A 16,185-nucleotide genomic window follows, 5' to 3' on the forward strand; every position below is an offset into this window, starting at 1 on the left:
AGGAAGGAAGCATTAGTATGTAATGTGACCCTATCCTTACGAAAAGTCAAATACAGGGGCATAGATGGTTCTGAAATTCTTCTAGCAGATGTAATTGCTAATAAAAAAGACAGTTTTCCAGGTCATAAATTTAAGATCACATTCATCTGCAGGTTCAAAGGGAGAGTCTAATAAGGCTCGCAGTACCAAATTTAAATCCCATGGATGCATGTGGTCTTTAAGGTGGGGTCTTAGTAGAAGAGTACTTTTGAAAAATGCTTTCCGCAGTTTAGAGAAAGCCAGGGAAGAATGTTGAAATCCCACATAAAAGTTAGATATTGCTATGAGTTGAACTAGAACCCTCATTAAACAAACGTGTTAAAGATTCTAGAACCGAATGAATTGGGAACTGAGAAGGGGTCCATCTGATTCTGTTCTGCCAATAAACAAAACCTTCTCCATTTATTCCTGTAGAGTTTCCTAGTGAAAGGTTTATGGGAAGATGAAATTATAGAGCAAACCGGGAAAGAAAGCATTGGTTGCCTGGCTATTAAAGGAATTAAAGGCTGTTACTTTGAGACTTGAGATATCCAAATGAGAAAGAAGATCTGGAATTGGATCCAGAATCCAAGGTGGGTACAGTAGATGAGGCCAAAGGAAGGGGAACCAAACCTGCTGAGATCAGTAAGGTGCAATGAGGATGACCTTGCTCGTCAACTGGGCTGCTTTCTGAAGGAATTTGGGAATTAAGGAAGTGGAGTATAAGGATACAGAAGACCGGAGGGCCAGCTGTGAAGCACAGCATCCCTCAGTGTTTCCCCTGGTGGAAGGATCAGGACAAAGAAGCTGCTACACTTGTTGCTTAGGGGAGATGTATAAAGATCACAGCAAGGCTGGCCTCACAACTGAAAATCATTTCCAACACTTTGCTGTTGAGAGACCATTTGTAAGGTAGTAAAATGGACGTGCTCAGTTTGTCTGCTATCCCACTGGACTTCCCTGTAATATGCATTGCTATTAGAAAGCAGTTGGAAGATATCATCCACTGCCACACTCTGAGAGCTTCTCAACACAGGGGATAAGATCTGGTTTCCCTGTGCTTATTGATGTACCAGACTACTGACGTTATCTGCCAGGACTGAAACTGTCCCAACAGGAAGAGAGTCATGGAATGCCAGCAACGCTAACAGCACCACTCTCACCTCCAGAACACTGATATGCAGTTTGGCCTCTACAGGGAACCAAGTGCCTTGGACCGTTTTCCCCTAGGAAATGCCCTCCCTACCAAAACTGGGAAGTGTCCGTAGTCACTATAGCCTTGGGCTGGAGGAGGATGAAAGGACAACCTTGTAACGGCTGTTCTAACTGTACTGTTTGCATACCTGGGTTATTCTCATCTTTGCAGATTATGGGCTGAGAAAGCACTGCCCATTGTGTTGCTAGCATCCACTGAAGAATTCTCACGTGGAATCTTGCTAAGGGGACTAAAATTATTGCCACTGATATTGACCCCGGGGCTCGTAGAATCAATCTGACTGAAAGTCTGGTAATGCAAATTATTCTCCTGACCTCTGTCCTTGTTGTTTGCACTCTCAATAGAGGAAGAGAAGCTACCAGAGACCCTGTGTTGAACACTGTCCCTATGAATTCTAATGCCTGAGTTGGTTGCAGATGAGACTTGTTGTAATTTATGGTTAAATCAAAGATGTGATCCCAAGCTTCTATCAGTAGATGTGTGGTTGGGGTGGCAATGAACCAGTTGTCTATATATGGAAACAAACAGAATCCTTGCAGTCTTAAGTGAGTTGCAACCACTGCCATGCACTTGGTGAACAACTTGGGGGCTGTGATGAGGCCAAAGGGTAGTGCTCTGAACTGATAGTGACTGGCTCCCAACCAGAAGCATAAGTACCTTCTGGATCATCTATTCATTTTTATGTGATAGTAAGCATCCTGAAGATCTATCGAGCTCATCCAGTCCTTGTCCAGAAATGGCAGAATGGACTTAACTGTGACCATCTAGAACTTTGTGTGTCGAACAGACTTCTTCAAAACTCTGAGATCCAAAATTAAGTAGTAAGTTTTGGATCCTATCAGGTCTGGTGGGACCTCTAGGATGACACTTTCTCTAGCACCTTTCGAATTTCCAGTGCTGCTGCTTTCCTCTGATTGGGCTTAACATCGGGAATTTTCCTGAGTAATGGAGGAGGTAGGGAAAAGGGAATTATATAACTTCTGGAAATAATTCTCTGCACCCAACTGTCTTTTGTAAATACTTAGCCAGGCTCTCTGGTGCAGAGATAAGTGACCCCTGACTGCCTCCAGAGGTAGGCAATCTGGCCTCCCTTCAGCAGCTCGGACAGGGCCTGTCAGAAAAGGAATCTCTAGACACCCCCCCCCCAGTTTTGCGGGCCTAGTCTGCCATGTAGGAGTCATCTTCTATTATGGCTCTCCCCTCTATCTTTGTGGGAACTCCATGTGTGTCCTGGCAAGTACCCGGAGACTTTCTGTGCAATATTTTTCGACCTCCCCTTTGATTCCTGAAAGAAGTCCTTTGAGAGGTCGGAAAACACATGCCCACTGCAGAGAGGATCTTTTCATCTTTCTCACACCTGGAGAGTGTGTCCTTTACTGTGGGGCCAAACAAAGAAGTGCCATCAAAGGGAGCACTGACGAACGATGAGTTGAAAGTCGCAGGAAGGCATGCCTCCTGATGGAAATCCCTGAACTCACAGCCCTTGAGGCACCTTCTACAACATGCGAGATAAGCCTCACGGATGAACTGGATATAACCTGTAGAGTAGCCAACTGAGAGACTAACAGACTAAGCCTCAGCAGTTCCAGTTCCAGAAAGAGATTTGGATAACTCTTGAATCAAATCTCTTTGAAGCCTAGTGAAATGTGCTAAATAGTTCCACAATCTAAGTGCAAATGTTGCTGAAGCATAGAGACTCTTCCCAAATCTGTCCATCACCCTTGACTCTCTATTAGGAGCATGGGCAGATGAACTCTTTTTAGTGAGTTCCTTTTTTGTAGCCACCACAACCATGGCATCTACTGGAAACCCTTTAATCCAATAATCCTGGCTTACTGGTGGAGTCAGAATTCTATCTGGTCTCTTAGGGACTGGCTCAATCATATCAGGTTCCTTCCACGACCACTTGGACATCAAATCAATAAGCTCATAGGCCGGCAGAGTAACAGAAGAGGTAGACGGACCAGTACCAAATGCTTCCAGAAATGCCGATTCCTCAGGAGAAGAATTTTGGGAAGACCAGCCACCCTTTTGCTTTAGGATCTCAAGAATGCCTCCAAATGAGACGTCATCAAGGTGGTGATTTCGGGGACCCTTACCCTTCATCGAAATCAGTATCCTTAATGAATGACTCCTAAGGAGAGTCCAAGTGCCTCCTTTTGCACTTTCTCTTCCTAATGACTTCCTCGATAGGGTGGTCCAGAGAAGCATCGGAAGAGATCAAAATACCCTGCTGGGTAGACTGGAAGCTTTGGGCTGGCTGTCCCTGTGGAGAAGAATGTTGAGGATCATGGTGCAAAGTCATCTGGGAAGTAGACGGTTGATTCAAGGGGAAAAGACCCCTCTGACCTGCCGGAGCAGAGAATACTCTCTTCACTACTTCAAAGGCAGACTGCTCCAGGAAGAAGGAAGCCAACAAAGTCAAAAAAATGCAAGCTTCTGGCCCATCACCTCCCTCCGCCCCAACAGCAATCCACCCGAGTTGGAAATTGGAGCTGAGCTGTCCAGTGCCAAAGCTGCAAAAGGAAGAGACGACTCCAAAAACCTCAACAGGGAAGCTTTGGCTCCAAGAGTCATCCAGCTCCGAGGATATCAAAACTAGTTCACTCACAGCAATAGTCAGATCTGAAGATGGTGCTCTTTTCTGATCCGAACCAGATGGACCCTGAAGGCTAGGATCCAAGGACTCAAACTACAGGCTGAATAACAGAAGTAGCTTTTATTGGGGGAGTGGAAGATGGATGGACTTCCTGACTATCTAAAATGTGATCTGATGGTTTGATTTATGTTATCATCTGCCTCAGATACACTTGAAAAACTTAAAATATGAAATATTAGTACTTCTATAATAGTATTAGTCTTTTTAATGATTGCCAAATACGATGTGTCATTAAGAAAATTAGCAAGATCCTGAGTTAGTATCACTGGTTGGATTGAATCATGTGATTAAATGACACTGTTTTTAAACTCTATTTTGTACACAATTTTTAACTCTGATGAAGTTCTACTTAGATAAAAAAATGAAAACGCTCAGTCAGTACAAACCTGTGTTGGAGACTGTTTCCTTAATGGCTTTTGTGGAATTATTTTGGCTTTTCAAAATTAGTCATATCATAATATGTGAATGCTCTAAAATCTCATTAAATTTCAGAGAGAGAATACTTTTCCCCTTACTGCTTTAGTAGGTTTCCCAATAATTACATGGTTGAATCAGAAAAGCGTCTATTGCTACTGTGTGCCCGGCCAGCCTATTCGACAGCTCCCACAACTCATACACTATTAACACAGCTGGGTGTGGCTAAGCATATCACCGATTCCTGCAGTTTGACGTAATGGGTAAAGTTACATGCAGGGAATCTGCAGCGTGACCCTTAACTTTTTTCCTATACCTTAAACAGGAACACAGAATCAACAAATCAAAACTGCTGTAATTAGATCAACATTAAATCAACAAATGCTTGCTCTTGCAGTTCTCAACTTTTTGCTGTAGCAGACTGAGAAATGCTGGTACAAATTAACATATCATTGGAACTAATACAAAGATCCACAATACACACCATGAAAAGATGTACTTCAGCTATAAAAGCTCTGATTATAGTCAGGGTTGCATAGTTAAGCATTTCAAATGTGCTGTTTCCCCACAGGTAAAACAACAATATGCAAAGAGTTTTAAAGTAATGTAGGAAGTACTGAACCGAGAAGCCATGATGAACAATTTAAAAATGTATGGGGGTGGCTTAATGGTTAAGGTGTTTGCCTTACAAACACAAGGTGCAGGGTTTGAGTCTTAAAATGGCTTGCAAAGGCAGTTAGCTTAGTACTAAACTATGAACCTATGAACTATAACTACAGTGCACTTTTACTGAACTGAGTGAAAGTTCAAGACCCCATTGTCATAGCAGGCAAAGCCCTTTCAACCTTTACACTAATTGGAGTGAATTGTTCTTCCTGGTTTTATATAACAAATTGCAGTTCCAGAGTCCAAAGTTCAGGTCCCGTCCCAAAATGCAGTGTAGATGTACAAAGCATGATCAACAAATGCCTTTTTTGTAGGTTTTATCAAAACACTTTCACTTCCCCCAAAGCCAGACATATTACTTAGGTCAAATGGTTCTTTAACTTTAAAAACATGACAACCAGTTTTCAATGTGGAGCTTTTCTCCTTAGATCTTGAATGTAAGGGTATCTTTGGCTTACTTAGTGGAGCTAACCTGTTATAAACGTTTAAATCATTTAATTAATATATAAACAAAAAATACAACAATCACTTTGAAAGTACCATTTCTCTCCTGTTTTATGTCACAGCATTACTTCGAGAAACATATTTATCAATTATTAGAAAAAAAAGTCTTGGCTATTACCTTCAGTATTGTATTTTATTCTCATGTTGTTGAAGTAGTCAAATGCATTCCTCAAAACCCATATCCTTACAACATTATCTTGCCCTCCTGTTGCAAGTAATCGCCCACAATGTGAAAACTTCATTGTCCATACAGCACCCTAGTTAAAAAAACAAAAGCAAGAAAAAGAAAAATCAGATTTGAACCAAGTAAAATTCTATTACAAAGTTTGCAAACATCATAATAAACAAACTGCCACCTCAGTAACATAGGAGCCTATTATGTAGGTTCATGGGTAAATACTACGTTATCAGTCTGCAGACTACTACAAGCCAAATAACCAGAGGTCAGAATCAAACCTTTTACATGTGAGGTAAAGACCTTAACCATTAAGCTGATCTCTCGTGTACTAAAAGGAGCAACATGGTTAAGACCAGTTAAAATGAAGTATGGGAAAATAAAGAATAAACTACCTTTGCTGGGAGCAAGTTATGATTTTAAAGTTTTCTACAAAATCCATCTCCTTGATAACAGTGCACTCCTCAGTTAGAAAACGTGTCCTAAATCACAAACCAGCCAAGGATGATTCAAACATGACTCATCTACAGAAAATAATGATCTTGGCTGAGTCAGAAAAAAATACCAAGTTAAATATGCAAGTTGGACTTCCAACATGGTTGCACACTGATCAACAGCTTGATTTCGGCTCTCTGTGTGAAAAATGAAACGGAGAGATAAAGGCCAGAAATTCTGCAAGTTTTAGTAAATTCGGTTACTGGCCAGTAAGTACACTGCCTGGATGTCAGCAAAGAAGAAATGTTTAGCATGAAAGAAAATCAACTAGAATAGGTGAAGAGAAAACACTGACTGGTAAGAATCAGGCAGCTGTAAAGCAAAAAACAGTGCAAGGCATGGCTTCCAGTAAGTGAACTGAGAGCTGATTAAAATAAATGAAACACTGAAGGAGTACATAAACTCAAACAAAAGACTGTTCACCATGGAAGAAGCATTAAACAGCTACTCAGATAAACTGATAAAACTGCATAAATCAAAATTAAAAAAAAAAGGCAACTTCAGTGGTATTCTACCTCAGGATTTGTTAATTGTAAGGGCACATCATGTGTGTGCTCCAAACCTGGCTGGGAGAAAGCAGCCCAGACCTGCATTAGTAAAGATGCAATCATACCAGCAGTTTTGATCCAGACAAAACTGTGGTAGAAGGGCAAAGTATTAAAAACTGGAAACAGTGCGTCTGTGGAAAATGATTATTCCCCTGAAAACCAGGCAGAAGAGAAGCAACATTATCCCAGCAATCAGGGAATGTCGAGAGCCAGGTGTTGCTTTCAAGCTGCTGCACTGTCTTCAGAATATTTGTTACAGGAGGCCACAGTCATTTTTTAATGCAGAATAAGCTAAGGAGGAAATCTAAAAGCTTGTACAACAAAAAGTGCCATTAAATAGAAGGGGACTCTGCTTCTCATTCTTCTGGTAATAAAGGGTATAGACGGACTCTGCCAAAGAAAGCTTTTCCAATGTTCTAAAGGAAAATGCTTGAGAGACAGAAAAGCACACAACCTGACTAGAAGAATCAATGGACTTGAACCAGAGTCTGAGGTTGGGTGATGGAGATGAAAAGGAAGAAGACCAGCAAGACTGAAATTAGTGACTAAATATAAGAGTAAAAAGCATCAGTCACATTAATGAAATGTGGCTTTACAAGAAAAAGTGGAAAGACTGGAATTCTGTTGACTTTGTTAAACACACAGGAAACTGAAATGCCATTAATGTTTGGAAAGACACTGAAGGGAATGAAAAAAGGAAGCGCAAGTGTAAATAAAATGAATTTTTGTCAACAGTATTTGTATTATACATTGCATGATATAAATTGCAAGTTTTACAGTAAACCATTTTGGAAGGAGGGAAGTTGAGGAAGAATGAAAATGGACAACACAGAAGGAGCGTTACGGTAAGTACATAACTTCTTTATCTGATGTTGTCATTTTCATTCACTCCTCAATGATTGGGACAGAGTCCCCAGCTACCTCAATACCAGGAGGACTATAAGGAAGGATGTTCCTGAGCACTGCTGAGCCGAAGGCTGCTCTTCCTCTAGAGACCAGACCTAATTTGTAATGAGCAATAAAGGTACGAGTGTTAGCTCAAGCTGCAACAGCACAAATATCGTCCATGAAGATCTGGATAGAAATACCGAAGAAGTTGCCACAGACCTTGAGAATGAGCTCTTAGAGGTTTTGGCAGAAATAAACCCAATTTTTGTAAACAAAGGAAATGCAATCCATTAACCATTTGGCTAAGGTCACTTTGGTAACTGGTTTGTCTGATTTTAAGTCCAAAAAACAGACAAATTGATCTGATTTCCTGAAAGCTTGTGCCCTACGAAGATAAAAACGTTAACTGTCTGTGGACATATAACAGGTGCAGCATGTACTCTCCTTTGAGAAATTTCAAAAAAGGACTGGGAGGTTGATAGTTTGATTGATATTGGATTCTGACACCACCTTAGGAAGGAAGGATTGCTTGATACGTAAGGATACCCTATCCTTATGAAAAATTAGATAAGGAGGCTTAGAAGGTAAGGCTTAAAGTTCCGAAACTCTTCTAGTAGAGGTAATTGCCACTAAAAAGACAGTTTAAAAATTTTGCTTCACATTTGGCCAATGGTTCAAAGGTGGATTAGGTCAAAGACTGTAACACTAAACTCAAATTTCTGGGGGAGTAGGATCTTTAAAAGGTCTGAGAAGAAAGTTTGGAAGAGGCTAAAGATGAACTATTGATTCCCAAGTGAAAATTAGAAATGGCAGCTAGTTGTACCTTAACAGTTGAGGAATTAGCTCCCTCTTTAAAATTTGTAGTGAAGAAAGTACAGTTTTGTACCTACCATAAATGTAGATGTCCGATAGGTATGCATCTGCAGTCCTAACATATGGGTTGTCCTGCCTCAGGCAGCCCTTCGGTCGGCCGGATTCCAAAGTCTGGGTCTGGCCTCGGCTGATGTCGCACTCCACCCGACGTCATAGCTGCTGTGGTATAAAGGCATCAGCCAACGCCATTTTCCTCAGTGTTTCTTGCCCCAGATGCCAGGTGCCCTCTAGGAAGGCTAAATTTGGATAAATGCAAATAATTCCAAACAGTAGAGAGCAAAAAAAAAAAAAAAAAATATATATATATATATATATATATATATATATATATATATATATACACATATATACAAAAACAAATACACCATAATAATTTCCCCCAGCTAGCTAAAAGAGGGGTAGGTACCCTAGGAATACCACAGAGGGGAAGGAGGGTGGGTAATCCTGACTGCAGATGCATACCTATCGGACATCTACATTTATGGTAGGTACAAAACTGTACTATGTCCTTCAAGGATGCATCTGCAGTCCTAACATATGGGTAGAATACCATAGCCAAACTGGGGGAGGAGGTACTAAGATAAAGATGGTGTAGTCAAGATCCCTTGCAACACAGCAGTTGCAAAACCTGCTCGGGATCTGGAGTATAAAGGAAGGTTATAATGCTTGGCAAATGTATGCACGGAGCTCCAAGTAGCAGCTTCTAAAATGTCTTTGGTAGCCACTCCTCATAGGAAAGCTGTAGTGGTGGCTGTAGCTCTTGTGGAATGAGGTCTGATATTTTCAGGAGTTGTCTTTCCATGAAAAGAGTAGAAAAATCATATGCAATTTCCTATCCATTTTGAGATCGTCTGTTTTGAAATTGCTTTTCCTTGCATTCCTGTTGCATATGCTACCAGAAGTTGGTCAGTTTTTCTGTTGGTCTTAGTTCTGTCCAGGTAGTAGCGTAATTGTCTGTGCACATCCAAGGTATGTAGCAGTCTTTCCCCCCTGTTCTGTGGGTTGGGGAAGAATGTAGGTAAATGAATCGCTTGGTTCAATGATACTCTGGAGACCACTTTTGGCATAAAGGTAGGGTTGGTTCTCAGAGACACTCTATCCTGATGAAAGATAAGGAAGGGCTGTACTGCCATTAATGCCTGTAATTCAGATACCCTTCTTGCTGAAGTGATTGCTAGCAGGAAAGCAGTTTTCCAAGACAAGAACTGTAAATCTGCTGTTGCTGCCAGTTCAAAAGGGGGAAGTGTTAGCTTTTCCAGCACAAAGTTGAGATCCCATGTAGGTAAAGGTGATTTCCTTGGAGGCTTTACGTTTTTGATTCCTGTCAAGAACTGTCTGAGTAGAGGATGAGAGAAGACAGGAGGATCCATGTTGTATTCTGCTGAGATTGCTGATGCATGAATCTTAATGGAGGAGTAGGACAGGCCATTGTGGAACAGTTCTGCTAAGTATTCCAGGATGTGTGCTATGTTTGCCAATGAGACATTTTCCCCCTTTGCTGCACTCCACATGAGGTATCTTTTCCATTTGGCTGAATAAGTTTTCCTTGTGGAGGGTCTGCGAGCCACCAGGATAATGTCCTTAACCCTCTGAGATAAATCTGGGTTATTTTGTCTTATGCAATATTCCAAGCAGCTAGCTGCAGTGTTTTCAAGTTTGGATGTAGGATCTTGTAGTTGTTCTGTGTTAGGAGTAAGGGACATAGAGGTAGAGGCCATGCGTGTGTCCGAGACATGCTTCTCAGTAGCGGGTACCAATGTTGCCTCGGCCAGTCTGGAGCTATCAGGATTACCCTTGGCTGATCCTCTTTGATCTTCAGTAGGACTTTGTACATCAAAGGAAGAGGTGGGAATGCATATGCCGTCAGGTTTTCCCAGCTGAAGGAAAGGGAGTCCACCCTCCAAGCAAGTGGATGGTATGCTCTTGTGCAGAATTTCTTCAATTGGTGGTTGTGTGCGGAGGCGAACAGGTCTATCTCTGGTAGTCCCCATTTCTTTGTTATGGTTTTGAAGATATCTGGATGCAGCATCCATTCGTGAGCATCCGTGGTAGTTCTGCTTAAGGTGTCTGCTAGTGAATTTTCTTTTCCTGGTACGAATCTGGCCTGAAGTTGGATGTTGAGATTCAGGGTCACATTCCACAAGTCCATTGCCATCCGGCATAGAGGATATGAGTGTGTACCTCCCTGTTTGTTGATGTACCACATGACTGTGGTACTGTCCGTCCTTATCAGCAAGTGACCTTGTTGAAGGAATGGTCAGAATGCCTGGATTGCATGTTTCACTGCCAGCATCTCCTTTAGATTTATGTGTAGATTCAGCTGGTCTTGGGTCCATAGGCCTTGTATGCACTTGTCCACCATGTGTGCCCCCCAGCCTAGGTCTGAGGCGTCCGTGGTGATGGTCTGGATGGGATGAGGTTTGTGGAAAGGCAGTCCTCTGTTCAACCGACAGGCCTGAGCCCACCACTGGAATTCTTGCTTCAGGCATGGAATTATTGGAATCTGGGCTTCTAGACTGTGCTTGTGTTGAGACCATACATTCCTTAGGTACCATTGCAACTTTCTCATATGCAGTCTGGCATGCGGAATCAATATTATGCATGATGCCATGTAACCCAGGGCTTGCAGGACTTTCCTTGCAGTAAGCTGAGTTTGTGTTGTTAATGTCATGAAATATACTGGTAGTTGCTTTTGTTTTTCTTCTGTGAGAAAAGCCATCTGAGTTGATGTATCCAGTTCTGCACCCAAGAATGTTATCCTTTGGGATGGTACTAGTCTTGATTTTTGCATGTTGACTGTGTATCCCAAGGCTTGCAACAATTGTATGACCTTTTCCAAATCTTTTGTTAATTTTGCCTTGTTGTCCGCTTGTATTAGGCAGTCGTCCAGGTATGGGTAAATTTGAATTCCCTGAAGCCTGCAATGAGCAATTACTGATGCCAGGCATTTCGTGAATACTCTGGGCGCAGTAGATAAGCCTAAGGGCAATGCTGAGAATTGATAATGCTCTGATCCTGCAAGAAATCTGAGGTGTCTTCTGCAATCTGGTCATATAGGGACGTGCAGGTATGCCTCCTTGAGATCTAGAGTCACCAGCCAAGACTCCTTGCCCAGCATGGGAAGAAGTTGCTGGAGGGTCAGCATTTTGAATTTTGGAACAATGAGGTATGTGTTCACAGCGGACAAGTCGAGAATAGGTCTCCATTGATTTTCTTTTCTTGGTACAAGGAAAAGTCTGGAGTAAAATCCTTGGCCTTGTTCCATAGGCAGTACCTTTTCTATAGCTCTCATCCTTAGTAAGTTGTTGATTTGTCATAGAGCGTCTGTTTTTTTGACTTGTGGTAGGTTTGGCATTCCTCTCTTTTTTGGTAGAGTGTGGAAGTGAAACCTGTAGCCTTTGTCTTTTGTTTGTAAAGTCCATTTGTCTCCTGTAATGTAATGCCAGTTGTGGGAGAATAAAGCTAGTTTTCCGCCCAAGGGTGCTTCCAGTTGTTCCCTGGTAGGCGGAATCAGAGCCAAGTCATTGTGTCTGTCCAGTGGAAGTGGTTGTAGTTGAATCTGTGGCAGTACTTCTCTGATTGGTAGGTTGCCACTGACGTCCCCTGTAGGCACCACTGGATTGACCTCTGCCTCTTGGGCGTCTATTTCTGCCTGTGTGTGCTCTAGAGGTGTCTGGAAAGGACCAATTCTTCGAAGGCCAATTTCTGCTAAACCTTGGAGGTTGGACCTGTAAGAAATCCTTGACTGTTTGGACAGATTTAGCTTTTTCCTCCACCTTCTTTAGAACCTCCTGTGCAGGGGAGCCAAACAAACTTTGTTTCTCCATAGGGGCATCTAGGAGTTTTGACTTAACATGGTCTGGTAAGGATTGTTCTTTTAACCAAGCATGCCTTCGAATCACTGTTCCAGTCATAGCTGATCTAAAGGAAGCCTCCAGTGCATCATAGCCACATCTAAAGGAATAGTATCCGACAAATCCTGGGTGCTTGCTTCTGTAGGAACAATTTCTGAAGCCGATTCAACCATGCTCTGTGAAGCCTCGGCTACCGGAGGCCTGTTTTCGGCCGAAGGAAGAACAGAGGACTCTGTTTCAGCCGAAACCGAGACACTCGCGGTTGGCCTAACCGTGGTTTCAGCCGAAACCGCGGACCGCGAGTGTCGGTCCTTTTCCTTGCGTTTTTTAACTAATTGTGCTGTCGGAGTCTCCAACGACATTTTGTAAGCAAAAGCGGGACCAAAAAACTCCTCTGCAAACTCCGACCGACGTCTAAGCGTCCGTCGGTTGAAAGAAGCACAGGCTAAACAAGCTGATACGTCGTGGTCCGGGCCTAAACAAGGAAGGCAGTAAGAGTGGAAATCCTTATGAGGTATTTGTTTCCCACAAGTTAAACAATTATCTACTTTGTCTGACATCGGCTGAGGCAAGAAAGAGTCCCCAACGGGGTACTTAGCTTTTTAGAAGTCTTCGGTAGTAGAAATCTCTGGATCTAACCGACCGGCACTTGTGAACAGCTTCTGCTTCCGGCACCGCGCGGCAAGAAAGACTGAGGAAAATGGCATTCGCTGATGCCTTTATACCACAGCAGCTATGACGTCGGGTGGAGTGCGACATCAGCCGAGGCCTGACCCAGACTTTGGAATCCGGCCGACCGAAGGGCTGCCTGCGGCAGGACAACCCATATGTTAGGACTGCAGATGCATCCTTGAAGGACATCTCCAGAACGTTTGGAATTAGTGTGTAATGCGGGTCAATATCTTTTTGCTGTGCCCAAAAAACAAACTTTTTCCATTTGCTTTTGTAAAGATTTCTTGTTGAAGCTTGTGAGATGATAAACAAAATGTGACAGACAGGAGAGGAGAACCTGGGATGTCTAGCTATTAGCAGAACTGGAGAAACCATGCGGTCAACTTTAGGCCTAAAATATACAGATGTAACAAATCTGTCGGGTGAGACAAAAGGTCCAAAGTTGGATGCAGAGTCCAGAGTTGGCAAAGGAGATGAGGCTAAAGAAAGGGAAACAAAATTTAACCAGGCCAATAAGGGTCAATGAGGATAACTGCACGCTTCAATCATGATGCTATTTGAAGAAATTTGAGGATTAGAAGTACTGGGGGAATGGCAGAGGAGACCGGGGGGGGGGTAATCATGGAGAAGAGAGTCTCTCTGTGAATTCCCCAGTGGGGTAATCAGGGCAAAAAACCTGCTGCACTTGTTGAGGGGAGGTGCTAAAAGATCAAAGCAATGTTGACCCTATCAACAGAAAATCTTTTCCCCCACTGTCATACTAGGAGACCACTCATGAGGCATTAGAATGGACCTGCTTAGCTTGTCTGCTATCACGGTGGATTTCCCCTGGATGCGTGTTATCAGAAATCAACTGGGTGAGATCGTCCACTACCACACTCTCAATGCTTCTAAATAAAAGAGGTAACATTTGGCTCCTCCCCGCTTGTAAACGTACCAGACCACGGATATGTTTTCCATCTGAATCGCAATGGTTCCAAAGGGGAGAGAGTCTTGGAAGGCCTGCAGCACTAGGAGGACACCTCTCATTTCTAGGGCATTTAATATGCGTATTGGCCTCTTAGTAGACCTTGTGCCTTGGACAGTCTTTCCCAAGTAGTGCCCCCCAACCCGATTTGGGAAGCATCCACGGTCACTATGGCCTTGGGCTGAGGAAGAGTGAAGGGACAATCTTAAAGAACCTGATCAAAGTAAATCCACCAAAGGAGGTAGTTTTTGCATGCCAGAGTTATCTTGATCTGGATGGATAAAGACCACTGAGCTGCTTGCGTCCAATCAAAGATTCTCATGTGATATCTTGTAATGGAACAAGAACTATGACAGCAGACACTGACCCCCAATGCTTGAAGGATACTGACCCCCAATGCTTGAAGGATCTTTCGAACTGAGAAAGAAGAATTTTGAATATTTTTTTTTTACTTGGAATCGTATCATTTGAATCCTTGGCAGAGGAAGAGAGGCTGTTAAGAAGATGTGTTGAACAAAGCCCCTATGAACTGTAATATATGAGTTGGTGTTAGTTGAGATTTGCTGTGATTGATGGTAATTCCTAGCTGACAGCATAGCTGGAGTAAATGATCTTGTGCTCTGGTCAATTGATGCCTCGTCAGAGCAGTTATGAGCCAGTCATCCAAATAAGGAAACACCCAGAATCCTTGCAGTCTCAAGTGAGCTGCTACCACTGCCATGCATATGATGAACACCCTGGAGGCTATGGTGAGACCAACGGGCACAGCTCTGAATTGGTAATGACTGGCTCCCAGCCGGCAGCACAAATATCGTCTGGATTGCCTGTTTATTTTGATATGATAGTACACATCCTGAAGATCTGTTAAGCACATCCAATCATTATGATGCAGAAACGGCAAAATGGACTGAACTGTAACTATTCAGAACTGTGTGTGCTGAACTGACCTGTTTAGATTGCTGAGATACAACAATGGTTGGTCTCCAGTCCCTGTTTTCTTTGGCACTAAAAAGATCTGGAGTAAGTTCCAAACTCTTTCTGGTCTTGGGGGACCTCTTGAATGACTTTTGTTAGAAGCTTTTTATTTCTAGTGCTGCTGCTTTCCTCTGACTGGGTGGAACATTGGGAATTTTTGTTTACTGTACTGGGAGGAGGACAGAAAAAGGTAATTACATAAACTCTGGAAACAATCCTCTGCACCCATGAATCTATTGCAATCTGTAGCCGGGCTGTCTGTTGCACGTTCAAATGACGCTTGACTGCCTCCAGAAGTGGGCAATTGGGCCTCCTCTGAGGAGCACTAGTAGGATCTGTCACAGACGGTATCTCTAGACCCTTGGATCTGTGGGCCACCTCTGCTGTGTGGATGCGTCTTCCATTAGAGTTCCCCCTCTGTTTCTAGGGGAGCTACATCCACATGGATTTTGGATGGGACCCTGGGCCTTTCTGAACCACATTTTTTAACCATCGCATTGATTCCTAGAAAAGGTCCTTTTAGGGATTAAAAAACATATGCCCACAGCAGACAGGGCTTTACCTTCCTGCTCAAACCAGTCTTTAAACTTGGGGTCCAATAGTGAACTTCCTTCAAAAGCAGCATTGATGAAGACAACTTGAAAGGATCCGTGAAATCACACAGGTGCATCCAGGCATATCTCCTAATGGAAATGCCTGAACCTACCACCCTTGAGGTACCCTCAGCTGCATGTGAAATGAGCCTCATGGATGAACTGCCAACTGTGAGGCAATAGCACTTTTTGCCTCAGAAGTAACGGTCCCTGAGAGGGATTTGGTCAGTTCTTTAATCAAATACCTCTGAAGTCTAGTAAAGTGTGCCAAACAGCTCAATGATCAAAGTGCGAAGGTCACCGAAGCATTAACATGCTTTCTAAATCTGCACATCACCCTAGACTCCCTGTTAGGACGATGAACAGAGGAACTTTGTTCCACAAATTCCTTCTTTGTGGCTGCAGCTATGACCACAGCATCCACAGGTAAACCCTTACTCCAAAACTTCCTATCCTTGGGCAGTGCCGGAATCCTGTCTGTTTTTTTCGGGATCACTCCAACAGAGTCAGGTTCCTTCCACCCCCACCAAGAGATCAAATCAATTTTGGGAAGGGCTGCCAGCAGACCAACCACCTCTTTGTTTTAGGATCTCTAGGATATCACCAAAGGAGACATCAACAGGTGATGATCTTGGGAACCCTTCCCCCTCATCTAAATTGGGTTCCTA

The 16,185-nt window shown here is 43.0% G+C and overlaps 1 protein-coding gene across 1 annotated transcript in view; it reads right to left on the reverse strand.

The window, feature by feature from the left end:
- WDR44 (WD repeat domain 44) overlaps window positions 1-16,185 on the reverse strand; it is a 1,972,396-nt gene that overhangs the window by 522,997 nt on the left and 1,433,214 nt on the right. The window contains 1 exon segment of the mRNA XM_044057470.1: window positions 5,596-5,734. Coding sequence (XP_043913405.1) covers window positions 5,596-5,734 — 139 coding nt within the window.

Source organism: Protopterus annectens, chromosome 15.part0 (genome assembly GCF_019279795.1).
Source record: "Protopterus annectens isolate FY-2018-M chromosome 15.part0, PAN1.0, whole genome shotgun sequence".
In the NCBI taxonomy this organism is placed as follows: domain Eukaryota; kingdom Metazoa; phylum Chordata; order Ceratodontiformes; family Protopteridae; genus Protopterus; species Protopterus annectens.